The sequence below is a fragment of the Alexandromys fortis genome, unplaced genomic scaffold, assembly GCF_014885135.2.
Source record: "Alexandromys fortis isolate MF-2015 unplaced genomic scaffold, M_Fortis_MF-2015_v1.1 scaffold_56, whole genome shotgun sequence".
In the NCBI taxonomy this organism is placed as follows: Eukaryota; Metazoa; Chordata; class Mammalia; order Rodentia; family Cricetidae; genus Alexandromys; species Alexandromys fortis.
In genome coordinates this window covers 10,582,419-10,610,050 of record NW_026067935.1, presented here as the reverse complement: position 1 = coordinate 10,610,050, position 27,632 = coordinate 10,582,419, and the positions used below count along the sequence as shown (strand labels likewise).

The window sequence follows — 27,632 nt, the reverse complement described above, 5'->3', positions numbered from 1 at the left end:
GCTTTTTCAGTCGCAGTCCAGCTGGCCTTGGTGAGCTCACAATAGATCAGCCCCACTGTCTCCGTGGGTGGGTGCACCCCTCGTGGTCCTGACTTCTTTGCTCATATTTTCCCTCCTTCTGCTCCTCCTTGGGACATTGGGAGCTCAGTCCGGTGCTCCAGTGTGGGTCTCTGTCTTTATCTCCATCCATCTCCAGATGAAGGTTCTATGGTGATATGCAAGATATTCATCAGTATGGCTATAGGATAGGGTCATTTCAGGTTCTCTGTCCTCAGCTGCCCGCCGGCTAAATTTTTAATTGAAATATAATTACATTGCTTCTTTCCTTCTATTTCCTCTCTCCAAACCCTCCAATTCCCCACTTACTTTCTCCCAAACTGAAGGCCTTTTATTATTGTTATATGCTTATAAATACATAACTATATAAATACAACCTGCTCGATTTGTTTAAAGTTGTTTGTGTGCTTATGAGTTCAAGGCTGACCACTTTGTATTGGATAACCAATTAGGGGACTCTTCCCTGGGTAAGACTGATCTTCCCTCCTCTCTCAGCAATCGTTAGTTGCCTATAGCTCTTTGTCTAGGAGTGGGAACTGGTATGATTTCTTCCTTCTACGTTAGCAGAATTGGCAATTAGTATTGTCATTGTTCAGTTCTGTGTGTTAAGGCACTTGCTGCCAAGCCTGATGACTTGAGTTCAATCCCCATGGTAGGAAAGAAGCAACTCCTGTGAGCTGAGCTGTCCTCTGACCTCCAAAAGTGAGCTGTGGCTTGTGCACACATACAAACACATCCATCATCATCATCATAATAATAAAAGGATCTTTAAATCCTATTCCACTTTCCTTTACGTGAGTGTATGTGGATGTATGCATGCCATAACATTCGTGTGGAGGTCAGAGGACAACTGTACTCTCAGTTCTCTTTCTACCTTTACCTTGGTTCCAGGGCTCAAACACAAGTGGTCAGGTTTGTACAGCAAGTGCCTTTACCCACTGAGCTATTTTGCTGGCCCTTGTTTCTTACTTGTTAGCTTTTACTTCCTATGATTTAAAATTATGCTTGGAGCTGAATGTACTGGTGCCCGCCTTTAATCCCAGCACTCAGGAGGCAGAGGCAGGAGAATCTCTGTGAGTTCAAGGCCAGCCTGGTCTACATAGAGAGTTCTAGGATATCCAGAGCTACATAGTGAGACTCTGTCTTGGAAAACAAAAACAAAAAACAAAAACAACCCAAAAAACTATATATATACACACACACACACTTGGAAAAGGTATTGATTAGTTAATTTTTCCCTCAATACCATTTTCCCCAGGGCCAAGAGCCTGGTTGGCAGAGCTTGGGCGGTTCAGTGTTCCCATCGCCAGAGGAGGCATTCTCTGTCACCAGCCCTGGCACCGAGCCTACACACACCACAGAGCCACCGGGAACAGGCACGGTGTCAGCAGAGCTGTTGCTGTCGAGCCCATGGGCTGCAGGAGACTCGGAGCAGAGTGAGTACCCTGCATGTGTTTGCGGCTGTGCTGGACAGGGCAGGGGGAAGGATGAGGGCTGGGCCCATTCTCCTGCTCTCCAGCAGGTGTGGAAGCTCTGACAGACCCGGTCACGGACCCTGGACCCAACCCCTCATCTGACACAGCTATATGGCGTCGCATCTTCCAGTCCTCATACATCCGGGAGCAGTATGTGCTTACCCACTGCTCTGCCAGCCCTGAGCCAGGCCCGGGCTCCACCTGCAGCAGCGAGTCCCCAGGCTCCCAGGGACCCGGCTCTCCCAATGGTAGCCTTCCCCTGGATCCCCCTTCTCAGCAGGGCTGCCGAAGCCTGACCTGGGTAGAGCCTGCAGGCTCCCGTTCTTGCCCCCTGCCTGTACCCCCACCATCTCCATTCAAGGTGAGATCTAGTACACATTCATCCATTATGTATCAAACATTTATTTACCGCATGCTGTGTGCAATGTCCATTAACTCTAGCTAAAGAGATAGATGGGTAAATCTACGTCTATGATTATCACAACCAGTGAAGAACACAGGGGCATGGTATTATGACTGCTCAGAGTCAGAATGGCTGTTTGAGGGAGTTAGGAAGGTAAGGATGCCAAGAAGAAGCAAGTTAAAAGATGAGATTCTTGTATGTATGTGAATATCTATCATCTATCTATCTATCTATCTATCTATCTATCTATCTATCTATCTATCTATCTATCGTCTATCTATTGTCTGTCTGTCTGTCTGTCTATCTATCTATCTATCTATCTATCTATCTATCTATCTATCTATCTATCTTCAAGAAACAATCCAAAGTGGGAAATACAGTTGGAGGACAGAATTATGGGCAGCTGCCAACTTTACGATGGCCAGAAACTGAATTCCTTGACCTTCCACATCTCACACAGGTGGGAGCCTTGAGTGCTGAGGTGCTGGGCCGTCGGCACAGAGCAGCTCTGGCTGGGCGAAGTCTCTCATCTCCCTCCGGCCGCACAAACCCAGTTTCTGGTAGACCCCGGCACCCCTCTCTAGATGCAATACCAGATGGATCAGGCCCTGAGCCGGGACAACAGCTGGGTCAGGGCCTAGATGATTCAGGTAAGGGTTGGATGGGAAGCTGGGTTTCTGATATCAAAGCTGTGGGGACGTGGAGCACAGCGCACCATGTTGCCTACACCCGACATCTCTCTCCAGGAAACCTGCTCTCCCCAGCCCCCTTGGACTGGGATATGTTGATGGAACCACCTTTCTTATTCAAGGCTGTACCACCCAATGGGGAACCAACCTCTTCAGAGCCTCTGCCCCCCCAGGCTCCACGTTGTCATGTGGTGATCCGGGCCTTGTGTGGGGAACAGCCAATGTGCTGGGAGGTGGGTGCAGGGCTGGAGGAGCTCTGGGGTCCTGGGGATGGCTCACAGCCTACATCACTCCCTGGAAGAGAAGCTGCGTGGGATCAGGCACTCCATCGGCTGACTGCAGCCTCTGTGGTCCGCGACAACGAACAGCTGGCTCTCCGTGGAAGAGCTGAAACCACAGCTGAGCAAGGTAAGTTGCTACTAGGCACAGAGGCTTGGGACAGAAAATAGTGAAAGCATGGTTCTTTGTGTTAAGACACTCTCTTTCTTACTGTGTCACAAAGGATGTGAGGTGACTCACCACACTGACAGGGTAAGAAATTTTGCGGAGTAATGAGAAAAAGTGAAAATAACGGAAACTAGGGTTGAGAGATGGCTCAGTGGTTAAGAATACTGGTTGCTCTTCCATAGGACCAGGTTCAATTCCCATCACCCACATGGTGGCTCATAACCATCTGTAACTCCAATTCCAGGGGACCTGACACCCTCTTCTCTATGTGCACTAGCATGTATGTAGTGCAAAGACACACAGGCAAGCAAAACACCCACATACGTAAATAAAAAAAAATTAAGGTATATTACAAGATACACAACATTAAATTATATACTCTTGCAAATTCTTAGCAGCCAAAATGGAAGGCAGCATGATCTTGTAATAGTGACTGTCACATGAAAATAAATCTTCCATTCAATGAGACTATTAAAATCTATTCTTCACTGTCCCTGACCACACTGTAAGCACTCAACAGTCACATGAAGCTAATGACTACCATGTTGGATTACAGAAAGTTCTGAACAGCACTCAAATGAGTGCACATGGTGGTGGGTATCTGGGCACATGTCCAAAGTCCTAGCAGTCAAGACAAGACAAGATTCAGAGTTCTGGGTCAACCTAGGATAACACAAGACCTGAAGTCCTGCGATGTGCCATCCAATACCCTTGCTCTAAAGCTGGCCTATACCTAACCTCCTCTCTACATTTGAATCATAGTGGGTATGGTGTTATACACCTGTAAAGGCAAAGGCAGGAAGATTACTCCTAGTCCAACTGTGAGTTGAAGATACAGCCTATTTCTTGTCAAAGATGGCTAGATCTGGTTCTTCACCATCTTGGCCATCCTCTGTTCATATTCTAGTTGTTTTTGAGATGGGTCTTGCCCTGTAGCCCTGACTGGCCTGAAATTCATGTATCAGAATGCTTTGGCCTCCTTGGCCTCCTTAGTGCTGGGATTAAATCCACCTTTGGCTTTCTAGGTTTTTGTTTTAATTTTATATCCGAGTGCTCTGCATATACACCTGCAGGCCAGAAGAGGGCATCAGATCCTATTATAGATGGTCATAAGCCATCATGTGGATGCTGGGAATTGAACTCAGGACCTCTAGAAGAACAGCCAGTGTTCTTAACCCCTGAGCCATCTCTCCAGCCTTGCTTTCCAGTGGCTTTTATGCAGCTTTCTACAGATGGTGGGAGTTGAGCATGCCACTGCTTTGATTCACAGGCCGAGTCAGAAGGTCCTGGCTCCGAGCCGTTCAGACAAGCAAGGCCAGCTGTGCCCCTTCCCACTTTACCTGCCCTGTTGCTGTAGATGTTTCCACTAGGGAAGTCTTGCCTGGAGCCCTTCAGGTGTGGAGTTCAGGTATGGTCCTTCCCTGGTGACCTCGAGGGTGTGACCTCACCTCGCTGGCTACCCAGCAGAACTGACTTCTGTACTCCTGCAGATCCAGCTGAGCTCTCAGGCCCGTCTGCCTCTCAAGACCATCTGGCTGCAGCTCCTCTGCCTACAGCAGTCCACTCTAAAGGTATGGCTCAAGGGCAGTGGGTTGGGCGCAAGTGGCCTTTAGGCCTCTTGCTGGTATTGGGTGACCCTTCTGTAGGACATCAGTGAGGCTCTTCTGCAGGTGCCTGGGACCTGGACTTAAATGACAACTCCAAATCAACACTGGGGGAGCCCAGATCCCCGACTGGAGGTCATCATGGCTTGCCCCGCCAGCCTTCGGCCGCTTCCAGGCTCAGCCTAGGTCGTCATCGCAGACTCTGCAGCTCCAATAAGGGCCAGATTAGTGACAGCAACAGTGATGGCAGCAACCATGACTACCTGCCTTTGGTGAGGACTGGGGAGGTGGAGGGTGGCACCACTAGCGTCAGAGCTCTGTCTCAGCTCCCCTCCCCCCACCTCTTCTCTCCTCAGGTGAGACTGCAAGAGGCCCCAGGCTCCTTCCGCCTGGATGAACCCTTCTGTGCCGCGGTACGCATTCCTCAGGAGCGCCTGTGCCGGGCCTCACCCTTTGCTGCACACCGTGCCAGTCTCAGCCCCACCTCGGCCTCATCTCCTTGGGCACTTCTGGGCCCTGGTATTGGCCAGGGTGACAGCGCCACAGCCTCCTGCAGCCAGTCCCCCAGCTCAGGCTCTGAGGGTCCAGGCCAAGTAGACAGTGGACGGGGCTCAGATACTGAGGTCTCAGAAGGAATGGAAAGGCAGGGCAGCTCTGATCTGCGGGGGCGCACCTGGGCCACAGCAGTGGCCCTGGCATGGCTGGAGCACCGCTGCGCAGCTGCCTTTGGCGAGTGGGAACTGACAGCATCCAAAGCCGACTGCTGGCTGAGGGCCCAACACCTGCCTGATGGCCTTGATCTGACTGCCCTCAAAGCTGCCGCCCGGGGGCTCTTCCTGTTACTGCGACACTGGGACCAGAATCTGCAGCTACACTTGCTGTGTTACAGCCCTGCGAATGTGTAAGGCTGCCTGTAGCTCTGGATAGCGACCCCCAACACAAAGTCACTGCCACCCAGGGCCAGTCTCCTGGTGCTGGGAAAGAATGAGTTGGTGTCTGCTGTCCTCCAGCGCTTCATCTCCTCCCCCAGAATACCCCTGCCATCACAGAAAGTGCCTGCCTGTGCTCTCTTCTCTCTTCCCACACACACCCCTCCCATGTGCTCTGAGCTCTCTATCGGACAATGGAAGAGGAGAGAGCTACAGCCCCAAGTCCTATGCAATAAAGTGCCTCTTAAGACTGCCTGATAAGCCGGGCGGTGGTGGCGCAGTTTTATGTTAGGAAGATGCACCTCACAGCATCTAGGCACAGATGGTCTAGGCATGAACAACCATCACCTTTATGTAGCCTGCACAAAGGTGGACTTGGCAAGGTTTATTCTAAGAACACAGAGTCTATTCCACCCATGAGCCTGGGCGAGTCCTAGGAGGAGGTGGATTTCAGTGAGTTTTCCGGCTAGGCTGGATGTTCTTGGGGGAAGACTGGGGGGACAGCCAGAGCTGCAGCAGGATGACAGCGTGGCATATGTGCAGGGAGGCAGAGCTGAAGGATGTGGATGGGTATGTGTTCCAGGAAAGCTCAATGAGTCCTAGCACCAGCAACCTGGAAATGAGAAAAGGATTTTATCCATTTCAAGGCCGGTAGCTCCTGGGCTTCTCATGCTTAGACCCACCCACCATCCCCTTCTAGGGTCATAGCTTTGGGAGGAGAAGTTCCCTATCTCATTCCCACTCTCCCAGGTTGTCCCAGCCAGTACCTGAGCAGATGTGTGAGCCAGCGCACAGGCATAGCCCACAGGAGGTAGGGCAGTGTGTGGAAATACCAGACATAAAACTGGTAGTGGAGGGAGCGGCTAAAGCAGATGCCAATGAAATTGGAGGTGAAGAGGGTGGAGACGATCTGTAATAGGGTAGTTAAGGCCGTGCACAGGACTAGAGAGCGTGATGGAGGATGAGGGTTCAAAAAGAAGGGCAAAAGTTCTGGGGTTAGAAAGCAGCCTGCCCTGGTCCTGCCATTCCCACAAGCATGCCCCGGACCAGCTTCTAAGCCTCTCTGGATCTGTTCCTCAGTTTAGGAGGGTGACAGGAATGTTTGGGACTGCAAAGCCTAAGGAGTTTTAGTCCCTCACTTCCTAGCCCTAATTCTTCCTTCTGTAAAAGTAATCCAAGTACCTCCCCAACTCCGGTGGATTACCCGTGAAGGTGGATGGACTCTTAGGACGATACTGAGAAGAGTACAGGCACCCTCGGTGCTGGCCCCAGAGGCAGAGTTAAGCCTAAACTGTGCTGAGACATGTAAGGTGCTCAGTGTAGTGTTTGCTGCAGAGGACAGGCTCCACGAATGGGCTCCTGCCTCTTCCCCAACCCTAACCCTGACCTGAGGCCAACAGCTAAGCCTCTATCTGCACTTGGACAGATCACAACTTACCTTTTCATGATTTAAAGGATATGGTTAGGTGTGAGGGGTTGGGGGGGAATTTTCCTTTTGGAAGGATCCTTCAGCAGCGACAGAATACTTTCCCCTGTTCTGAAGAGAAGTCATTCAGACATTTAGCAAGCTTCGATTGTGTGCCAAATTCTAGATCAACCACTGTGAGCTTAACATCACCCCCAAGCAGCTCCTGAGGCCTAAGCTCCATCCCCCGAATCTTCCCATTATAGTAACCCCTGTTTCTCACCTGTGCCACCTACAGAGGGCAAAGAGCAAGAGGAGGGTAAGATGGGCAGCCAACAGGGCCAGATGGAAGGCGCGGTGCAGGAAGATGGCCTCAGGAAGGAAGCGCCAGTTCACTGTCCATTGGAAGAGAAACTGACGGCCAAGGTCAAAGGAGCGGGATAGGTAGCCAATGGGGTTCTCCAGCAGGAAGGGCAGTCCCAGCACCACCTGAGGATGGGTGTGATGCCAGCAGAGCTGCTAAGACTCACCCCAGCCTTCAGGGTAGGACTTAGGACAGCACAGTGGGATGGGAGACCCAGAAGCTCCTGTATTTCCAACAGGAGTAGCAGGAAGCCTTCCACTCCCACTCCCCACCAGAGCCAGACACTACAGCAGCATAGGAGGGAGGGGATCACACTGCCCTCCTCAAGAATTCACCATTTGTGTGTGTGTGTGTGTGTGTGTGTGTGTGTGTGTGTGTGTGTGTGTGTTAGAGAGAGCCTCCCTTTATATCCCTAGCTGGCCTGGCATTTGTTACGTAGACCAGGCTGACCTTGAACTCAAATCTACCTGCCTCTGCCTCCCAAGTGCTAGGGTTAAAGGTGTATGCCACCATGTCCAGCTGATTCACCAGGTCTTAAGCAAGCAGCTTTAGGAGGCCTCTCAGAGGCCTGCCAAATCCAGTAGCCATGTAACCTAAAAGACAAAGGCAGTGGCTGCCCAGGTCAGAATCAACTCCAAACTCTTGTGTGCTGGCTTTTGAGGAAGACTTAAGAGATTTAAGGAGACCTGAAAGTGGCTCTTTCTCATGGGTAAGAGGAGGATGAAGAGGCACCTGAATAGCAGCACAGATGGCCAGCTTGGGGAGGGCACCACGGAAGCCAAACTGAGTAAGGAGAAGAAAAAGCAACCCAGGGGCGAAGAGCAGAACATTCATCTTCACAGAGACGGCCAGGCTGTAATGGACAAAGGAGGGGAAAGGTGAAGATCAGCTCCAGGACTGTGTGCCCCATGCAAAGACACACCCACCTCCCCAGAGATTCCTCTCTCCAGGCCAGCAAGCACCAGGATGTGGTCCCCATCCAGAACTGCCAGAGGGGTATAAAATGACCTGGGAATAAGGGATTAACATCGAGTCCCTATGTCCAGCCTAACTGATCACACACCAAGTAACATATTTACAAGGTTCAAGGGTCAATTCCAACAATGGGTGCCATCTGAGGACAGCATGGGGACAAAGGGACTTTCTTGTTCAGGGAGGCCCAGAGTGACCTACATTATCTAACCACTCTTTACGCCCTCTGCTTCGGAACACTGGGGAGATTTGGGAATGTCCATGGTGACAGAGGGGGCCAGAAGTGAGGGGCACTGACCTGAAACAGCAGCAGCCCCAACCCCAGTGGTGTGCCAGGAAGAGGTTGACGCTTAGGAAGAGCAATGCCATAGCCACTGGGTCATTGAAGAGCCGCAGTACAAAGATGGAGTGGACACGGTAAGAGGCACAACACATGAAGAAAAAGACGAAGGGAGGTACCTAAAGGTGGGCACCAAGGTCAGCTCCCCAAACCTGAGTCACCCCATCACCCACTTGAGGGCAGAACCAGCTGGTCCTGTAGCACAGACTCACCTTGGAGGTCTGGTGGTATATCAAGAAAACAAGCAGCAAGGTGACAAGGTAGAGCACAGCAAAGATGTTCTGGGCCATCGGGATGTCAGTGCCCTGGCCAGTTGCATAGTACAGCACCATAAAGATGTACACAAAACCAGCGGGGTAGCTGGAGATGAAAGGGAACATGAGCCCAGGCCAGGGCAATCATCCTGGAACCCTCCCAGCCCGTCACAATCTCCTCAAACCCCTAACCTCACTTACACAAGAGGTCCGGTGTCACCCTGCAGCTGTGTGTAGTCATATGTGCCATTGAGGACACCCTCCACCTGGGCCATGTAGGCTTTCCAGTCAATCTCTGTGTCTGGAAGGAGATAATATGGTCTAGTTACCTGTGAGTACAGAACTTGCCTGCCTCTAACCCCCATGCTTTCAGACCACTAGAGCACAGAGTTCTCATTCCCAAGGCTCCTCTCTTCCATTACTATCCCTTATCTAACACACATAGCGCATTGTGTGTGATCCCAGATACTTTGTGTGTGTGTGTCTGAAGGCTTGGCATTTGGTATCTTCCTCCGTCACTTTCTACCATATGTGTATATATATGTACATACATATATATGCACACACGTATAGATCATATAGATATATGGTACATCAGAGTCTAGTTAGTCAATTTGCTCAAAGGATCCCCTTGTCCTGCCACTGAAGTGCTGGGATTACAGGTAGACAACCATGCCTGCCTGGCATTTATGTAGAGTACTGGGGATCTGAACTCTTTTTCACACCTGCATGGCAAACACTACCTGCTAAGCCATTCTCTTAGTCCCATGAATCTAGGTATCTCAAACTCAGTATCTACCTCCAGGGTGCTGGGATTAAAAGTGTGTCACCACTGCCTAGCATTCTTTTCAGGTTTTTTGTTGTTGTTGGTTGGTTGGTTGGTTTTTCAAGACAGGGTTTCTTTGTGTTATAGTCCTGGCTGTCCTAGAACTTGCTTTGTAGACCAGGCTGGCCTCAAATTTAGAGATCCACCTGTCTCGGCCTCCCAAGTGCTGGAATTAAAGGAGTGACCACCACCACCCAGTTCAGTGTTTTTAAAAATGATTTATTTATTTTTATTTTATGTGCACTGGTGTTTTGTCTGCATGTATTTCTGCAATGGATTCCCTGGAGCTGGAGTTTCAGACAGTTGTGAGCTGCCATATTGGTGCTGGGAATTTAACCCGGTTTCTCTGAAGATCAGCAGTCAGTGCTCTTAAGCACTGAGCCATCTTTCCAGCCTTCCTTTTCAGTTCTTAAAAGGAAACAGGCTTGCTCTTTTTCTCTTTTTTTTTGTGTTCATATGCACATGTGTGTACACACATATGGGTGGGTGTGTACATGAGTGTGAAGGCTAGAAGTTAATGGTGAATATCTTTCTTGAATGTTCCTTACTCTCGTTTTTTAGAAAACAGGGTCTTTATGAAGCCAGTTATGGTGCCTGCCTTTAATCTTAACATTTAGGAGCCAGAAGCAGGCAGATCTTGCTGCGTTTGAAGCAACCTACAAAGCAAGTTCCAGACCAGTATGGTTATACAGTGAGACTTAAAAAAAAGTAAACTGATCCTAGAAAAAAAGACACAGGTAATAGTTAACGGTCTCAAGAGGTGACAAGTCTTCATTCTTCAAAAGGACTTTCAAGACGTAAGAATTAAATGCATGAGGGCTGGAGAGATGGCTCAGAGGTTAAGAGCACCGCCTGCTCTTCCAAAGGTCCTGAGTTCAATTCCCAGCAAACACATGGTGGCTCACAACCATCTGTAATGAGGTCTGGTGCCCTCTTCTGGCCTGCAGGCATACACACAGACAAAATATTGTATACATAATAAATAAATATTTCTTAAAAAAAAGAATTAAATGCATGAATAAAACAGATCTGTCTAAGGATCCAGACAAGCAGCAGCCACAGCACACTAACTCTAGCCAGAACTGACTTAGCTTAGGCTTTCTTATCAGGCTGGATTTTAAACGCAGAGGGCAATCTCCAGGGTACCGCCCTTCTTTATGAGAGAGATTATACGATCCCTTTTCAGGAAAGCGGGCTTGAGGCTCGGGTAAAGGATATGGGTTTGAATGATAAATGAATGCTCTGTAATCTAGTTTGCGTCAAAGGTCCGAGTCTCCCTCCCTCCCTCCAGGTCTCTCCCCTTTAGTGAACTCACATGCCACCCTGTGAATGACCCAGAAGGTGATGCCCACCTCTGCTAGGCAAAGGCAGGAGGCCACCAGCAGTGTGTAGCGTGGCTCCCGCAGCAGACGGCAGCATTCTTGCCAGGCCCGCTGCAGCCACTGTTCCCAGAGTCCTGCCGGCTGGGCAACAGAACCCGGCGGGCCGCGTTTCCGTAGCCCAGCAGCCATCTTGACGGTGCGCCACTCTTGTGGTCCCACCCGGGGGAAACCAAGCCTAAGATACTAGGTTCCGCTCTCCGCCCTGCGCGTCCTCTCAGACCAAACGCTGTTCCAAGTCACAAGAATCCATGTTTATTCCACTGTAGTTTATTTCTTTTAATTGGGTTTAGCGCGCTAGGCTTTCTAGCTAAAAATGATCCATTGGATACACATCTACTGCTTATTATATACAGTGGTGGGAGATATTTCTAATGGGGGTATATGAACCTGAATGAGATAACTAGCGCTTAGGACGCATCTCCTTTGGAGAACTACACTCTGTTGTAATAAGAATACACACAGTCTTCTCGGTGGATGTACCGCACACAGCACACAAACGCTAGTATATCTGAATGTTTGCCCAGCAAATAACAGCTCTGGCTTCTGTTCTCCAAGCCCAATTTTCCACTTGGCCTGTGCCGAGCGTCATTGTGTTCACCGTAGCGGGCAAAGCTGCTTTCTGTGTTCCTCCCGCCTTCCTTCGGGTGATCCAAACGTCTTGGGAAAGAAATCTCTAATTAATCAGGCTTTTTAATGGGAAGGGTTGTTGAAACCGAACACGAAAGGACGCAGCGATGAACCCGGGTGAGTCTTGACACGAGGAAATGTGGTCGAGTTGCGAGAGGCAGGGTAGTGCGTGAAGACACCAAACAATTCAGCTTCCCAGCCGGAAGACTATCAAAACAGAGCTTAGAAGATGACGGAAGTTCCACGTGTTCGTGGCGAGCATCTGCAGGAGAGGGCGGAACCACAGGATCCTCCTCCCAGTTCTTACCTCGGCGATTGGGCTCCTAAGCTCCGCCCTGGCTGCGGCGCAGCCCAGAGCATGGCCTCTCCCGGGACTTCTGTGTCCTCTCCGGAGTTACCCGAGCAGAACTTCCAGTACCGCGAAGTCCAATACTGGGACCAGCGCTACAAAGATGCAACCGATTCTGGACCCTACGAATGGTTCGGTGACTACGCTTCCTTCCGTGCCCTCTTAGAGCCGGAGCTGTGTCCTGAGGACCGTATCCTCGTGCTAGGTGGGTAGTCCCGATGCTGTCCCAGCCAGGGGGTCGCTGGCCAGACCTCATCCGCTTTCTTCCTTCTCCTTTCTCCTGTACGAGGACACCCCGGTTCGGAGCCAAGATTCAGTACCTTCAGAATCCGTCTGTATTTAGCCAGGGCAAACAGACATAAGAGATCGTCAGTACTCTGGATAAAAGATTTCTTCGGTGTCCCAGCGAGGGGCATGACCCTGTCCCAGACAATGGAGAGCTCCGATCTGTGGACCTACTTCAAGTCCCACCATAACTGGCTGTGTAACATAGAACAAGTCATGAATCCATTGTGTGCTTCAGTTTCCATTTCTAGAAATGGGATTGCCATTTTTTCTGGAGCAAGTCATGTGCAGGCACCTCGAGCATAACACCGAGTTTTCTTTTCGCACCAGTGGGTACCCGGAACTATTGTCAGGTAAAGGGAGTTACTTCTCTGAGCTCCAGCTGACACTTGGTTCTAAACACTAGTAGGGTAGGATAACGCCCCTTGAGTCTGCTGGGGAATTGCAGCTGAGGTAGGTGTCGTTTCTCAAAGAGAGAAGCTAGGATGTAAAGCAAATCTCTGTGAGGTCCAGCTCTCCCACTGTCAGCCGCTGGAAACCCTTAGAATGAGTCTGGATGAGTAGAGTTGCCTTCCAAATATAGTTTTTTAAATTTTTGTTTAGTAGAAGTCAGTATACATTTTGTTTTGTTTGTTTGAGACAGGTCTCACTGTGTGATACGGGCTGGCCTGGAACTCAGAGATCCACCTGCCTCTGCCTCTAAATCCTGTATACATTTAAGTGAAATATTTGATAAAGATAAAGGATATCTCTTACACATACATATGTAAAGTATAAATAATATTATGTGTGTGTCTGCTCTACTCAATTTGGGAGTAGAACATGATCAGGACTAGAAAGCATAACGTAGTGACTAAGAATTTGGACTCCGGGAGCAGGGAGTTAATGTAAGAAACTTGGCTTAGCTGGTATTGTAATCTTGCACAAAATCTTTAAGTTTCTGTGTCTCCATTTGCATGCCTTAAGAAAATGAGCCGGATGGTGATGGCGCACGCCTTTAATCCTAGCACTTGGGAGACAGAGGCAGGCGGATCTCAGTGAGTTCGGGGCTAGCCTGGTCTACAGAGCAAGTTCCAGGACAGCCAGTACTGTTGTTACACAGAGAAACCCGTTTTGAAGAAAGAAAAGAAAATTTAGCTGGGTGTGGTGATTTACACCTTTAATTCCAAGCACTGGGAGGCGGGAGGCAGGCGAATCTCTGCCTGGTCTATGCAACAAGTTCCAGTATAGCTACATAGAGAGACCTGATTTTAACAAAACAAAACATAAATAAGGAAATGAGAACTTACATATCAGAATTTTTTGGAGGGGATGTTTTTCATGACAGGGTTTCTCTGTGTAACAGCTCTGACTGTCCTGGACATTGCTTTATAGACCAGGCTGGCCTCCATTTCACAGAGATCTACCTGCCTCTGCCTTTTGAGTGCTAGGATTATATTAAAGGTGTGTCACCACTGCCAGGCTTACATACAAGATTTTTCTTAGTGACTAGATGAGCATGCTAACTATTGAGAACAATACCTGTCACAAAGCTTCATGTGTTTTCAGAGTTTCCTTGTAGTTTTTCCATAACTTCTTACTACCAGAAGCAAACAGTTTCCTGAATTCTGTGGTTATATACTTTTGTGTTCATTTGTAGATTTACCGTAGAATTATGTTTATCAAACTTTAGTGCCTTTCAAAATTAACTGGCAAGCTAGGCACCACCCTGAGATTCCAGTTCCAGGGAACTCTAAGATGGATTTGGGGCATCTTTTGTCTTATCTTGTAATAAGGTCTTGCTCTGTGCACTAACAGGCCTGAGGCTTACTGGTTAGGACAGACTAGCCCTGAACTTGCAACCATCCTCCACCTCTACCCTCCAAGTGTTGGGACTGCAGATGGCCACAGCCAATGCGGCTTCGGGAGATTCCAACAATCTCCACAACTGATTGCCATGCTGCTGGTGGGCAGGACACTGCATTAAAGGCCCCCTGCCCCCGTTTTTTTGTTTGTTTGTTTTGAGATGGGGCTTCTCTGTAGCTTTGGAGCCCGTCCTGGAACTTGCTCTGTAGACCAGATCTGCCTGTCTCTGCCTCCTGAAGGGTATGATTAAAGGTGTGTGCCACCACCACCCTGCGCATTAAAGTCTTCTTGACTGGGAGGTTTTAGTTTACTGGATAGGAGGGATGGAAAGTCTAAATGTAGAAGTTAAGGTTTTCAGAAAGCTTAGATATTCAAGATCTAAAAACAGGACTCAGAATTTGGGGAGTCATCTATATTACATTTCTTCTCAAGAAATAGGAGTAGAACACCTGGCATGTGCCAGACAAAATGCTGGGCCCTTCTGACTTATTTAATCAACTTTTTTTGTTTGTTTGTTTTTCAAAACAGGGTTTCTCTGTAGCTTTGGAGACTGTCCGCAAACTCACAGAGATCCGCCTGCCTCTGCCTCCCGAGTGCTAGGATTAAAGGCGTGCGCCACCACCGCCCGGCAATTTAATCAACTTCTAAAGCTAGTAACGACTATTATGACTATTATGAGTTACTGTAGGCTAGGGGGGTCTATAAACCAGTTGTGAACATGACCAGGTAGTAAATATTTTTCTGCTGTAGTAATAGATACAGGTGACTGACAGTACATTAAAAAAATTGATGCTGTCTAATAAAACTTTGTTTGAGACAGGGTCTCATGTAGTCCTGGCTGGCATGAAACTCACCAGTAGACTAGCCTGGCTTCAAACTCACAGAGAACTGTCTGTGTTTAACTCCTGGGTGCTGAGATTATGGGTGTGAGTCACTACAACTGCCCAAAACTTATATAAAAAAAGATACTGATTCTACTGTGAGTCATAGTCTTGGGTTGAGTTCCCCAGAAAGAATCCTGAGAGTCATTCATCCAGTAGTAGCTTCCCGGAGAAACTGGTAGGAATGGGGAAAGGCGAGAAGATAAACAAAATTGTGTTCTCAGGCAAAAATTCTCCAAGAGTGATTTCAGCCTGAAGCATCACAGATGAAAACCACTAGAAGCAAATACATACCAAAACCTGGGGAGCTACCAAAACTTACAAAAGGGGTACAGGGGTCTGAGGAAAAAGTTGACAGCATCTGCTGCCATAATGCACCATACAGTGAACTAAGGAGGCTCTCTAACTTCGAGTTCTGCTGTCTTGCTATGCACCAGGCAGGGAGAGGCAATTGGAACTATGGAATGACTACATAATGAATTACAGCCTAATAGTCGTGCTAATGTAGCCCCCGCTGAAGGGTCACCACTGGACTTGAGCCGGCCTCTTAAAAACTGGAAGGCAGTTGAGTATGGTGTTTAAAAGCTCTGAGATGGTGGCGTACGCCTTTAATCCCAGCACTCAGGAGGTAGAGGCAGGCAGATTTCTGTGAGTTTGAGGCCAGCCTGGTCTACAGAGTGAATTCCAGGACAGATTCCAAAGCTACACGGAGAAACCCTGTCTCGAAAAACCTAAATAAATAAATACATAAAATAAAAGCTCTGACTTTGAGTGAGACAGGTGTGGGCCGAAATTCTGGCTCCACTTCTGACAATGAGGCCTTGGAAAGTTCCTTTGTTTCCTCGATTTCTCCATCTAAAAAATGGGGATGATAAAATAGCATTTCCGCATAAATCTGTATTGAAAATAAACAGAGAACTCTTACACATTACTTAGCATCATCCTGAGCGGTCAGTGGCTATTAGCTGTAATTAGCTGCGGGGGAGGGTAGCTGGGTGAGTGCTTGCCTAGCATTCTGGTTCAGTTCCTAGCATCACATAAATTGGGAATGGTGGTTCACACCTGAATGGAGTCCCCGGACTCCAGAGGTAGAAGTAAAGAGACCAGAGTTGAAGGTTATTCTGCATAGCCAGCCTATCTAAAAAGAAAGAACTTTTTAAAATATGAGTTTGTTGTTGTTATTGTTTTTAAGGCAAATTTTACTATGTAGCCCAGGCCGGTCTGGAACTCAGAGATCTGCCTGCCTGTGCCTCCTCAGTGCTGGGATTAAAGTGTGTGCTGCCAAGCTTGTTTTTGTTTTTTTGAGGCATGGTGTTATATAACAGAGGCTGGCCTGGAACTCATGTGTAGATGAAGCTGGCCTTGAATTCCTAATCTCGGGATTCTAGGACACAGACAGATAAGGATTCAAAGCAATCTGGATCCTACGTAGGAAAGATCCTTGTATGGGGCCTGCGGAGAGCTGCTATGTAGCCAGCCCCATTCTCAGCCCAACACTGGCCACAGGAAGACCTGCAAGAGACCAACGCATCTTTCTTTCTTTCTTTTCTTTTCTTTTTTTGAATTTTTTTTTTTTTTGAGACAGGGTTTCTCTGTATCAACGCATCTTTCAAAGCAGATTGCTGACTGGGCTGTGCATCTACTTTTATAATCTCCATCTCCCTCTCCTTGGCCCTGCCTTCTTAAGAGACTGCATTCTTTTGTTAGTGGTGTTGGTTTTGTTTTTGAGACGGGGTCTCACCATGTAACCCAGGCTGGCCTCCAACTCACAGAGTCCACCTGCCTCTGCCTCCCAAGTGCTGGGATTAAAGGTGTGAACCACCATATACCTAGCTTAGAGACTGTATTGTAGAAATTTACCCCAGACTCTCCTGCTCCATACTTTACCCCCCAAGACACTACTTGTTTCTCAACTCTTCTGAAGAAAGGCTGTTGTCAGTATCTCAGAAGCTCTTGGCAGCTTACCTGAAGTAGGGTCAGTTGCCCACCTGTGTGATGCTAGTCTGTCCTTCATTGCGTTATTATATGGTAGCTGTGATACTGCGTTTGGTCTTCCTGTCAGGGTACAAGCTCCTGGACAGCACACACTTAAAACTAACCAAAACAAACAAACACCTGGGTCTCATGTAGCCTAGGCTAGCTTTGAGTTTGCGGTGTAGCCAAGGATGTCTCATGATCCTCTTGCTGGGCTTACAGGCATCCACTACTACATTCTGTTTATGTGGCATTGAGGATCCAACTCAGGGCTTTGTGGGTGCCAGGAAAGAACCCTCTTCATTTAGCTCCCTCTCCAGAGCAGGTACTCTATCAGCAGAGACCAAAAGTGTCCCATACTTATGTTTAGTACAGTGGATCAGCTTTTCTGCATGCCTCTACCTAGTTTTCCCGTAGTTCATTAATTCTGCCTTGGACATCAGTAAAAGATTATATAACCCCTACTGTGACATCTTCCAGGGGTCGTTATCTTCCAAGATCCTCTAAAAGGTTAGAGATATCATTAGGGTAATAATAATACGGTTCTCATGATGCCAATATTTTACACATTCAGAATTCGAGGAAACTGGAGCCCCGAGATTCAAATGCTTTTCTGTGACTTTGTAACTAGGAAAGTAGAATCCACATCTTGAGTTCCAAGCTCTCCCAGCAACTCCACAGATGATTTTAGCTCTCAAACTTAGTGCATTATATCTGTGGGTAGGCTAGCTACTGACTGTTCTTGTCATTCTCTCAAATGGAGATTCCAAGTTCTTGGTACTGAGGCAACTTACCCTAGTCCACATAGCTGAGAATGAGAGATTGTTGGTACCCAAGTCTGTGTGATTCCAAAGCTCAACAGTCTTCTCTACCCTGTTGCTTTAAGTACTTGGTGCTGGGTCAGAGGATGAATGGAGAGAAAACGGAGCCAATGGATAAATCACCATAGAGCACGAGAACCAAAGCTAACCCAGCCCTTTTGCTACCCACTCCACTTCCCATGGCAGGCTGCGGGAACAGTGCTCTGAGCTACGAGCTATTCCTTGGCGGTTTTCCTAACGTGACCAGTGTGGATTACTCTCCAGTCGTGGTGGCAGCTATGCAAGTTCGCTACGCCCACGTGCCCAGTCTACGCTGGGAGACCATGGATGTGCGAGCGCTGGACTTCCCTGGTGACTCCTTTGATGTTGTACTCGAGAAGGGTACACTGGACGCCCTGCTGGCCGGGGAGCGGGACCCCTGGAATGTTTCTTCTGAAGGTGTCCACACTGTGGACCAGGTGCTGACTGAGGTGAGGAAACAACAGGACAGCAAAGACAGAGACCGAGATGCTGGGAAAAGGGGTTGGATTTTCAAGAGCCTGGAAGATCTCAGAGACCAGAAAGTAAGACTCGAAGCACGTCACCTTCAAAAGTGAAGAACAGATGAGACTGGAGTGACCAGGCTCACATAGGCCAGTGGTTGGATACTGACTGGACATAGGGGAGAGGTGGTAGCCAGGCTCCAGACAGGTGATGCAGGCCTGGGGTGTGAGGAGCTGAGAGGAAAGCTGTACCTCCTGCATGACCATGCCCCCTCCCTATTCAGAATTGAGCCCTATATAGGACAGCCAAAGGCAGAAGGTGGCTTATTCTCACAGAAAGCCTGGATGATAGGTTTGATTAGGAGGTCATTGTGGGTGGTACTGACCTTTGAGAACGTGGAGATGATCCCGCACTGATGGCTTCTCTGTCTGCCTTGCAGGTGAGCCGGGTGCTGGTTCCTGGAGGCCGGTTCATCTCAATGACTTCTGCGGGTCCCCACTTTCGGAGCAGACACTATGCTCAGTCCCATTATGGCTGGTCACTGAGGCACACAACCTATGGCAGTGGTTTTCACTTCCACTTCTACGTCATGCAGAAGGGCAGAGAGCTCAATGTGACCCAGTTGGCCCTGGGGGCCCAGCTCCTGTCGACCCCCAGTCCTCCTGCCTCACCCTGCTTCCTCCAAGACTCAGATAACGAAGACTTTCTCGGTGCCATCCATCTGTGAGACTGGAAGCATGGTCTCCAAGCCCTCTGTGCCTTTGTACACTAAATTCCCAACTTGGGGCTGCGGAATTGGTTAATGGGTACTCAAATCCCAGAGGTCTCATGCATAAAAGAGTGCTGGTGGGATCGAGCCCATATCAACCAATACAGTATGAGTCCAACTAAGTCCCAAATCCCAGGTCTCTAGCTTCTAGGTTTTTTGTTTTGTTTTGTTTTCCTACAGGGTTCCTGCATCTCCTCCAACATACAGTGTCCTATGATTTTGTTGAACTTTGAGGTAAAGTTCAACACAGTTTCTCTGCAAACCAACCAACCTTGGATATTCCTATCCAATCTGAATTTATCCTTAAGAGGCTAAAGATCTTGAATTTAGATTGCTTATATTTCTGATCCCAGCTCAGCCCCAACACTGGTGACCTGTCCTGCTTAGGCTATAAGCGTACTTAAGGAAGACGTATGGTTACGATCTTTCCATACAAGAGTGCCTTCCTAATGCTCACCTGCTAACACTTCTCCACTGGGAACTTGCACCCAAGATTGTCCACACCTGTCTCCCAGCAGACTAAAGTAGCACACACACATGCACACACACTCACACACACGGAGGTCTGTGTTTATTCACACACTCCTGTTACATTGAGGATGGAGAAACATTTTTACAAAGGACAACCCTGGGTTGAAAACATCTTCAGGTCCACAGGTGTCATCCAAAGGTACTGAGCAGTCCCCATTTGGGTTCCCAGGGATAGCATGAAGGGGTCCAAGGTAAAATCAGATCTGGGCCCTTAAAAGGTGATACCTTGGGAGGGAGGAGTCTCCCAATGAGCCTCCTGGGGTCAGGTTTGGGCAGACTGGCCATGTGGTTAGTTACCATGTTGGGGGCTTGTCCCATCCCAGTCTCAACACCTGTCCTATCTGCCAGGCGCAGAAGAGCATGGCGGAGGCTGTGGGGGAAGGGCACAAACCATGAGAGGAGCCAGTAAACAAAGAATCGGATATAAAAATACAAATGTGCTGAGGAAGTCCCTTAGAAAGAGGCTGGGGTCACGCCAGACAGGGGTACAGTCGAGGAAAGACCCGGAGGGCTAGGCTGAGGTGGGTAGGAAGCTCATGCAAATATGCAGCCAAACCTCCCTGGCCGTGCAGTCCGACGCCGCCGCAGCTGCCCGGGCTGCAGACCAGATTGATCGGAGGAGGGGCGGGGCAGGGGGGAGCCGTGCGGGAGAGGGCGGGCTGGGGGCCGTGGGTCTCTGTGTCGGTTCCGGTGTGCGGGGTGGAGCTGCGGCCCGAGGTTCTAAAGTGCATGAGTGCGTCGGCGGGCTCCGGGCTGGTCTGCACCACCACTACCGCCGCCGCCGTGGTGCTGAAGCGGACAGCTCCGGAGCGCCTGGCAGCGGCGGTAGCAACACCGACCCCGCGGCGGCGGCGTGGCCCTGCAGCCCCCGCCCGCAGGCACCTCGGCCCGGGCGGGGGTGCGCCGGCAGCCGCATCGCCGGCCCGTGCTCCTGGCCGCTGCGGGGCTGGGCCCGGAGCCCGCCGCCAGAGCCGGCGCGTCTACACTCCGGACGGAGGCTTCTCCCCCATCCCCTTCAGCACGTCGTCTATCCGGTCATCCTCGATCACCACTGCGCAGGGAGAAAGCGCATCAGCCGCGTGGTCTCGGGGGGCGGCGGCGAGAGTGGGGCCCGCGCAGATCTACTCTGCTGGCTATGGTCCCGCGACACCACTCGAAAACCTATGCCCTCCCCACCCGAACTCTTCTGCGGACCCTACCTGCTACCAGACCTGGGACCCAAACCTCCTCCCTGTGTGGGAACACCCCTCTTTCAAAGATTCCCAGTGCGAACCTTCCTGTCACCTGAGCCTTCCTCCATCTAAACTGATCGGAAATCTCTCCTTTCGACAGAGACCCCCTCCTCAAACTGGGCTCAGATGAAACTGCCACCTGGTGTGTAACCCTCTCCTCCAGCTGAATCCCCGTCCTGATACTGGCACCCGGAGTCCCCTGCCCGTGCAAACAAACAAGACAACCGAACCCTTGGCCTCCTTGCCCTCCAGTAGCATCCACCTACTCATCTTAGCCCAAGGAATCGGCCCACCATCCTGCGTTCCCAGTGCCAAGCAGCCCCAAATACCCTAAGCGGCCCCTCCCCCTCGACCAGGAGCCAGGGCTCTTTTTCCAGAAGTGGCGAGCTTCGAATCCGGGACACTGTATTCCCGGGAGAGGAAAAGAATGGGACAACTCCACAGCAGGGACCCTCCCCACCCCGGGCGGGTGCGCAGCTGGCTGCGCTGGTCTGCGGCAAGAGCGGCTGCCACTTGACGGGGAACGGCAGCCTGAGGACGCCGGGCGAAGGGTTTCTGGGTCAGGCGGCGACTCCGGGCCCGGGCCGCGTACCTCTCTTGGCTCGGCCGATCTGGCCCAGCTTGGGGGGCCGCTTGGCCTGGTTGCCGGCGAAGAAGGAGTTGGTGTCCTGCAGGCGGCAGCTGAAAGAGAGGTCGGAGCCCTCGGGGTCTGCGCCGAAGCGGCCCATCTTGTCCTCACCGTAGGGTAGGATCTCGGACATGGCGGGCACCGGGCGGGCTAGGGACTGCGGCGGGGCACGGGCAGAGGCTAGCTGCCGGACCGGCCCTAGCTCAGCAGGGGAGCCGGCGGAAGGATGAAGTCATACAGCATCCGGGACTGCGGAGCCGAGCGGGGCCTCCTCCCCCGCGCCTCCGCCTCCCGGGCCGCTGGGCAGGCGGCGGCGGCAGCGGAGGGGACCGGGCGGGGGCGGGGCGGGGGCGGCGGCGGCGGCGAGAGCGGAATGACGATGAGCGCCCGACTGCGGCAGAGAACGGCAGGCGGGGCGCGGTGGAGGCGGGGCGGGCACCGGCCAGCGGAAAGAGGCGGGGCCCAGCGGTCCGAGCGAGCCCGGTGATCCCTGGAGTGGAGCGAGCAGCCGTGGGAGGTTCCCGCGATATGGCCCGGAATGGCCGCCACGTGGGCCCGGGAAGACCGCAGCGGCCGGTGCAGGCGAGAGCTAGCCGAGAATGGGTAGCCTAGTGCTTAGGGGAGAAGGGGAGGGTCGGACTACGCGGCTAGGGAAGCGCGCCTGGGAGCCGAGCGCCAAAAGCTGGGGGCGCGGCGGGGCTTCGGAAAGCGGTGGCCAGACTGGCAGTGGACACGGCCCGGACCCTGAAGGGCGCCTGGAGAGGGCGGAATACGCGTGAAGACAGGGGAAGGTACCAGCCGACCGGAGCGCGGGAAGAACTCGGGCCTGGGGGTGGTGCCACCTTGGTTGGCGCGTCCCTGTATCCTAGATGCTCGCAGGTCTCCAGCAGCAACTGGTCAATTTGTATTCGACTGTCAGCATCTGTCATTCTACGTCTGTGCATCTGATCTGGTCTCTGTGTTGGGTTTGGACTTTCTGTATCTGTCTCCACACTTGGCCCCTGTATGGATACCATCGGGTCTGTCCCCACTAGACTACGTTGCGGCCTTTCAGTAGGATCTTAACACCGCAACCGCAGCGCGCAACAGAGTAGACTCCCCACAAACCCTAGGCCCGCTCTTGGCGCCAAAATCCAGACTCAAAGCGCCAGTCGCTCCACGCGGTTCCCTCAGCCCTGGAGGCTCGCTCTAGCTGGCAGTGTGGGAGAAATGAATGGCAGCATCGCGGCGGGCGCCCTGGATGCGGGTGACGCAGGGAAGCCCGGAGTGCCTGAGCACGAGGCGCGCGCTAGTAAGCGTCGGGAGGGACAGGGTGTCCCCCGCCCTTGTTGCTGGGGCCCAGGGTAGAGTTCTCCCCACCCCCTTCCACAGATCAGAACGTGTGCTCTTCCCTTTACCTCTTTCCGCCCCCCAAACCCCGCCCCCGCCCGGCTAGCAGTCAGTCTCCGCGTCACCGGCTCTCTGGCGCGAGAGGGCTCTGGCGCAACCACTGGCCTTAGGAGGGAGGGTGTGTCTCATTCACAGTGAAGAGCTGGTAAAGATTCTTATGACGCCGTTGGTTCTGTCCACGTCCCAAGCAAGACAACACCTTCCCTTTAGTCCGGCCAAATCGTGCAGCTAGTGAGATTGCTGGGTGCTGGCTTTCCTCCCTTCAGCACCACTTATTCGGGTGTTAATTGCAAAGACATCTGCTGTCAGAATGGGGCCTGAGAGGTAGGGAGAAGGTGCGAGGGACTGCTCCCTTGGCGGGTCTCAGCCTGATCAGAGGTTTCTTCGAGCACTCCTGCCCTCCGACCTCGTGGCTGGGAGGGGGGCCGCCAGCTAGGCCCTGTGATGAGAAGGTCCCTGGCATCTGGAAGGAAGAAAGGAGTAACTCTGGGTGACTAGAGAACCCAGAACGCCTCCCTCCCCTTGGAAAATGCACTGCAATTACTTTTAATCCATCATCTGCCATTACCGGAACGACCTTGAATCTAGGACCCAATACTCACGGTTTTTGTGCTGGTCCTGGTAGCCTTGGCATTTCATCCCAGCATTCAACGAGGCTGATTTCTGTGAGTCTGAGCCAGCTGAGTCTACATAGTGGGTTCTGGGCTAGCCAGGGCTACATAGTGAAACTCTGACCTGAAACAAAAACAAACCGAAAAAAAAAAGCATTTCTACTTGTATAACTTTAGAAAAACAAAGAAAACCACACCAAACCTTGGCTGTATAGCCTTCATCTTACCCAGTGAGAATGTGTCCTATGCACCTCTCTGAGCTGGTTGGTACTCTAGTCTAAAACACAGAGAAAACACCGAGTTGGTCTTGAGCTAAACTGCATTGTTTCAGGAACTGAGCAGCCCCTCACCTAAATTGTGGAAGAAGGAGCCCTGGGGTTCTTGCCAAGGGTGGATACTGTATGGGAAGTGAAACAAAATCCTTCTCTAGAATGAGAGAGATAAGGATAATAATTTAACCTAAATTCATTCATTCATATTTTTTTTAAAGACAGGGTCTTACTACGTAGCCCGAGCTAGCCTGAAACTTGTTATATAGCTTAGATAAGCCCCTCCCCAGCCTTCCCCCAATGTTTCTGGGAGTACAGGGGTGTGCTACAACACTCAGTTGGTTAGATTCTTCTGTTTTCTTTGAGACAGGGTCTCACTATATACACCTGGAATTTGTGTAGATAAGGCTAGCCTTGAACCTCCCAAACCTTAAATAACTGTTTTAACTAATCTATTCTTGTCTCCCTGTGCGTGCTGGATTGTAGTTAAGCAAAAGACCCAAGGGCAGAACTGTAAAGACTTTGTAATGCTGAATATATGTAAGTTCCACTTCTGTCATCAAAGTGTGAGGAAAGGTCCTTATATTCTGATCCTCAGAAGTTTGATGTGTTTCATCCCTGCTTTGATAAAATTTGAAGAGTTAATAGCATTTTGAATATTTAAAATTGAAAATCCCTCACCTGGGGCATAGTAGCACACGTCTGTTCCCAGCACTCAGAAGGCTAAAGAAGGAAGATCTCACGCTGCCTGTCCTACATAGAGAGTTCAGGTCCAGCCTGGACTACTTTGAGAACCTGTCTCAAAAAAGCCCAGGACTGGGGATGAAGTTCAGCGATAGAGCATCTTGCACAATAGGCTTGCATAGGGCTCTGGGTTGGTTCCCCAGCAGGGAAAATAAACAACAAAACCCCACTGCTGATAGAACCCATTTACCAAGGATCGAACTGGAGCCCCAGACACCTCAGTAGACTTTGATAGATTCATGTAGTGATTAATGAGTCTGGAGTCTAGATTCAAATCCTGCCTTATATTTACTATTTGATTTGGGTCAAATTGTTAAGCTTCCCAGTATCTTATGTTTCTCATCTGTACTAAAGGACAATTATATTAGTGGTATATATTTTTATTAGATTGTAAAGATTAAATTAACAAGGAAAACATATAGAAATGGTAGCTGTTATCATATAGACCCAAAGAGCTTGGAAGTAAGATCAGGCTTGTTTAAGGGCTCAGTAAGTAAAGGCACGTGCTGTCAGGATCTGATTTCAATCCCCGTGATGGAAGGAGAGACACCCACAAGGTGTCCCTCTGACCTCTACATGTGTGCTGTGGCATGCGCAAGCATGTGTATAATAAATAAATAAAAAGAATGAATATCATCATTTTGCACATTCATACCAAACTTTTTTTTACATCCTTCTGACATTTTTTCAACCTGTGCTTGCGTGTATTTGTTTATTTTGCTTTATAAAAATGAAAATTTAAAAATCCCTGTCTCTCTTAATTTTTATGGCAATTCTATTGATTATTCCTCTTCTATCATTTGCACGTGCTGCTCAGTGTCCCATTGTATGGATGTTGGAGTTATTCAACAAGCCCTCTATACTTACACATTATTTCCTCCCTATTTTGGAGGTATTATAAATAATGCTGCGATGAGCAAATGTGCGGGGAAAAAACCAATATTTTGAAGCTCTCCCAGTACAGAAGCAGAGCCTAGTTCTCCATCCCTGAGTCTGATTCTGACCACAGGACTGGGTTGCCCTGTGGGAACACTAGCAAATGGGAAGGAGCCAAGGTGTGAAAGATGGCTGGGCCCTGGAGCGTGACCCCAGCTTTGGGGTTTGTTGTTGTTGCTGCTGCTGTTGGTGAGAGCTCTAATGATGAATAATCTTAGCTCAACTTTTCTCTTCTTTTGTTATTTTGATTGGCATGGTATAGAAGAAGAGTAACTACATAGGATTTGGTCGTCCCAATCAATGTCCACAAAACAAATAAGGCCATCTAAGTATTCTAGACTATCCAGCCCCCAAAGAGCCATCCAGTTAAACCACTGAACATGAAAAATAATAGTCCTTACTTTATTTATTTTGAGTTTTCAAGACAGAGTTTCTCTGTGCAGCCCTGCCTGTCCTGGAGCTCGCCCTATAGACCAAGCCTGCCTTTGCCTCCCAAGTCCTGGGATCTTACTTAGTTTAGTTTTCGTGTTTAGTTCGTACTTTAAACCACTAAATTTGGTGTGATTTGTTCTGGAACGAAAGCTATTTGATTGACATCTTTTGGATAACATTTTCTGACATAATTTTCTAGAAGCAGGCCTTCTGGATCAGACTGAGCACTCCTTTGCACCTTTCATACCACAAAGAATATCTGAATTTATAAGCTAACAATATGCGGAGTGTACGGAGGTAACCACACTCCCCATCTTTGTCAGTACTGACCATTAGCATTCTTTCCATCATGACCACACCGTCCTTGTAAATTGAGGAGTGAAGGGTCTGCCCATTCTCCCTTCATTCAGATCAGTTAAAGGAAAGGAAAACTGGAGGGTGGTAGAAGGAAAGCCAGGCTTGATGCTATATATCTACTAAACCAAATACCCTGGGCACTGAGGCAGGAGCATACGAAGTTTGAGGACAGCCTAGATTACATCCTCAGACCCTGTTACAAACAAATGAATGAATGATACATAGAAAAGGGAGAACAGAGAAAGGAGCAAAAGTAGAGTAGAGAAAAATGGATGATAAACATAAAGGGAAGACTTAGAGAATAGAAGTGGTTTCTTTTTCTTTGACTCTTATAAAGGCCAACACACAGCTTTCAAATAATATACATGGGAATTTATTATTACTTATAAGTACTTGGCCTTAGCTTGGCTTGTTTCTTGCCAGCATTTCTTAACTCAAATTATCCTGTCTATCTTTTGCCTCTGGGATTTAGCTTCAATATGCTATATTCCTTTCTTTACTTCTTTTTATTTTCTTCGAGACAGGGTTTCTCTGTGTAGCTTTGGAGCCTGTCCTGGAACTTGCTCTGTAGACCAGGCTGGCCTCAAACTCACAGAGATCCTCTAGCCTCTGCCTCCTGAGTGCTGGGACTAATGGCGGGCACCACCGTCTGGTGGCGAGCTTGGGAACAGGCAGCAGGTGCTGGAGCAGTGATGAGAAGTTACAGTCCAGAAGCAGGGGCAGAGAGAGCGAGCGTGCACTAACTGGGAATGGTGTGGGATTTTTGTTTATTTTTCAAGACCGAGTTTCTCGGTAGCTTTGGAACCTGTCCTGGAACTAGCTCCTGTAGACCAGGCTGGCCTCAAACTCAAAGAGATCCGCCTACCTCTGGCTCCTGAGTGCTAGGATTAAAGGCTTGTGCCACCACCGCCCGGCTGGGATTTTTGGTTGTGAGCCTGTGAGCCTAGCCTTTTTTTTTTTTTTTTCTGTTCATCTAGAGAAGAGCCTAGCCTTTAACAGCAGAGGAGCTATCTCTCCAGCGCCTGGCTGGGATTTTTTACATCTCAAAGCCCACCCACAGTGACACACCTCCTCCAGCAAAGCCACACCTCCTCCTACTCCTTCCTCTTCAATTCTACCAATTGGAATGGACCAAGCATTCAAATATATGAACCTTCAAGACCATTCTCATTCAAATCACCACACACTGAAGTGTGTGCTGTTATGTATTTGATGGTTTTGATTTCACTTCTTTTGTCCTTCAGGTACTGAGGATTGAACCTAGGGCCTTAAGCATGCTAGCAAGGGCCCTACTACTGAACTATATCCTCAATCATCTTTCT

The 27,632-nt window shown here is 49.7% G+C and overlaps 4 protein-coding genes across 8 annotated transcripts in view; 2 read left to right on the top strand and 2 right to left on the bottom strand.

The window, feature by feature from the left end:
* Vwa5b2 (von Willebrand factor A domain containing 5B2) overlaps nt 1-5,791 on the top strand; it is a 16,559-nt gene extending 10,768 nt beyond the window's left edge. The window contains exons 14-21 of the mRNA XM_050146284.1: nt 1,316-1,493; nt 1,580-1,893; nt 2,396-2,585; nt 2,682-3,032; nt 4,342-4,479; nt 4,562-4,642; nt 4,742-4,947; nt 5,032-5,791. Of these exons, the coding sequence (XP_050002241.1) occupies nt 1,316-1,493; nt 1,580-1,893; nt 2,396-2,585; nt 2,682-3,032; nt 4,342-4,479; nt 4,562-4,642; nt 4,742-4,947; nt 5,032-5,580 (2,007 nt within the window). The 3' untranslated portion in view covers nt 5,581-5,791. The remainder of the gene's footprint in view (nt 1-1,315; nt 1,494-1,579; nt 1,894-2,395; nt 2,586-2,681; nt 3,033-4,341; nt 4,480-4,561; nt 4,643-4,741; nt 4,948-5,031) is intronic.
* Nucleotides 5,792-5,930: 139 nt separating this feature from the next.
* Nucleotides 5,931-11,302, bottom strand: Alg3 (ALG3 alpha-1,3- mannosyltransferase). 3 transcript variants are annotated; one of them, XM_050146277.1, is made up of 9 exons: nt 11,081-11,302; nt 9,141-9,240; nt 8,898-9,045; nt 8,644-8,804; nt 8,106-8,226; nt 7,293-7,498; nt 7,066-7,141; nt 6,372-6,517; nt 5,931-6,217 (listed from the first exon to the last, which is right to left on the bottom strand). In XM_050146277.1, the coding sequence occupies exons 1-9, from the start codon at nt 11,274-11,276 to the stop codon at nt 6,055-6,057; spliced, it is 1,317 nt and encodes a 438-aa protein (XP_050002234.1). In that variant the 5' UTR covers nt 11,277-11,302; the 3' UTR covers nt 5,931-6,054. The 3 variants fall into 3 exon arrangements, with proteins under 3 accessions (XP_050002234.1, XP_050002235.1, XP_050002236.1); XM_050146278.1 differs by having other exon boundaries at nt 11,118-11,285; XM_050146279.1 differs by lacking the exons at nt 9,141-9,240; nt 11,081-11,302 and having other exon boundaries at nt 8,644-8,719; nt 8,898-9,037.
* A 107-nt stretch (nt 11,303-11,409) lies between these two features.
* The window catches only part of Ece2 (endothelin converting enzyme 2), a 34,423-nt gene continuing 18,200 nt past the window's right edge, over nt 11,410-27,632 (top strand). The window contains exons 1-3 of one of the 2 annotated variants that reach the window (XM_050146280.1): nt 11,410-12,328; nt 18,116-18,399; nt 18,852-19,630. In XM_050146280.1, the coding sequence (XP_050002237.1) occupies nt 12,004-12,328; nt 18,116-18,399; nt 18,852-19,139 (897 nt within the window). In that variant the 5' untranslated portion in view covers nt 11,410-12,003 and the 3' untranslated portion in view covers nt 19,140-19,630. Of the gene's footprint in view, nt 12,329-18,115; nt 18,400-18,851; nt 19,631-27,632 lie in introns of those variants that run through there. The other variant, XM_050146281.1, reaches the window with a different exon arrangement.
* On the bottom strand, nt 19,731-21,985 carry Camk2n2 (calcium/calmodulin dependent protein kinase II inhibitor 2). Of its 2 annotated transcripts, XM_050146283.1 has the most exons (3): nt 21,537-21,985; nt 20,690-20,763; nt 19,731-20,456 (listed from the first exon to the last, which is right to left on the bottom strand). In XM_050146283.1, the coding sequence occupies exons 1-2, from the start codon at nt 21,703-21,705 to the stop codon at nt 20,693-20,695; spliced, it is 240 nt and encodes a 79-aa protein (XP_050002240.1). In that variant the 5' UTR covers nt 21,706-21,985; the 3' UTR covers nt 19,731-20,456; nt 20,690-20,692. The 2 variants fall into 2 exon arrangements, with proteins under 2 accessions (XP_050002240.1, XP_050002239.1); XM_050146282.1 differs by having other exon boundaries at nt 19,731-20,763; nt 21,537-21,982.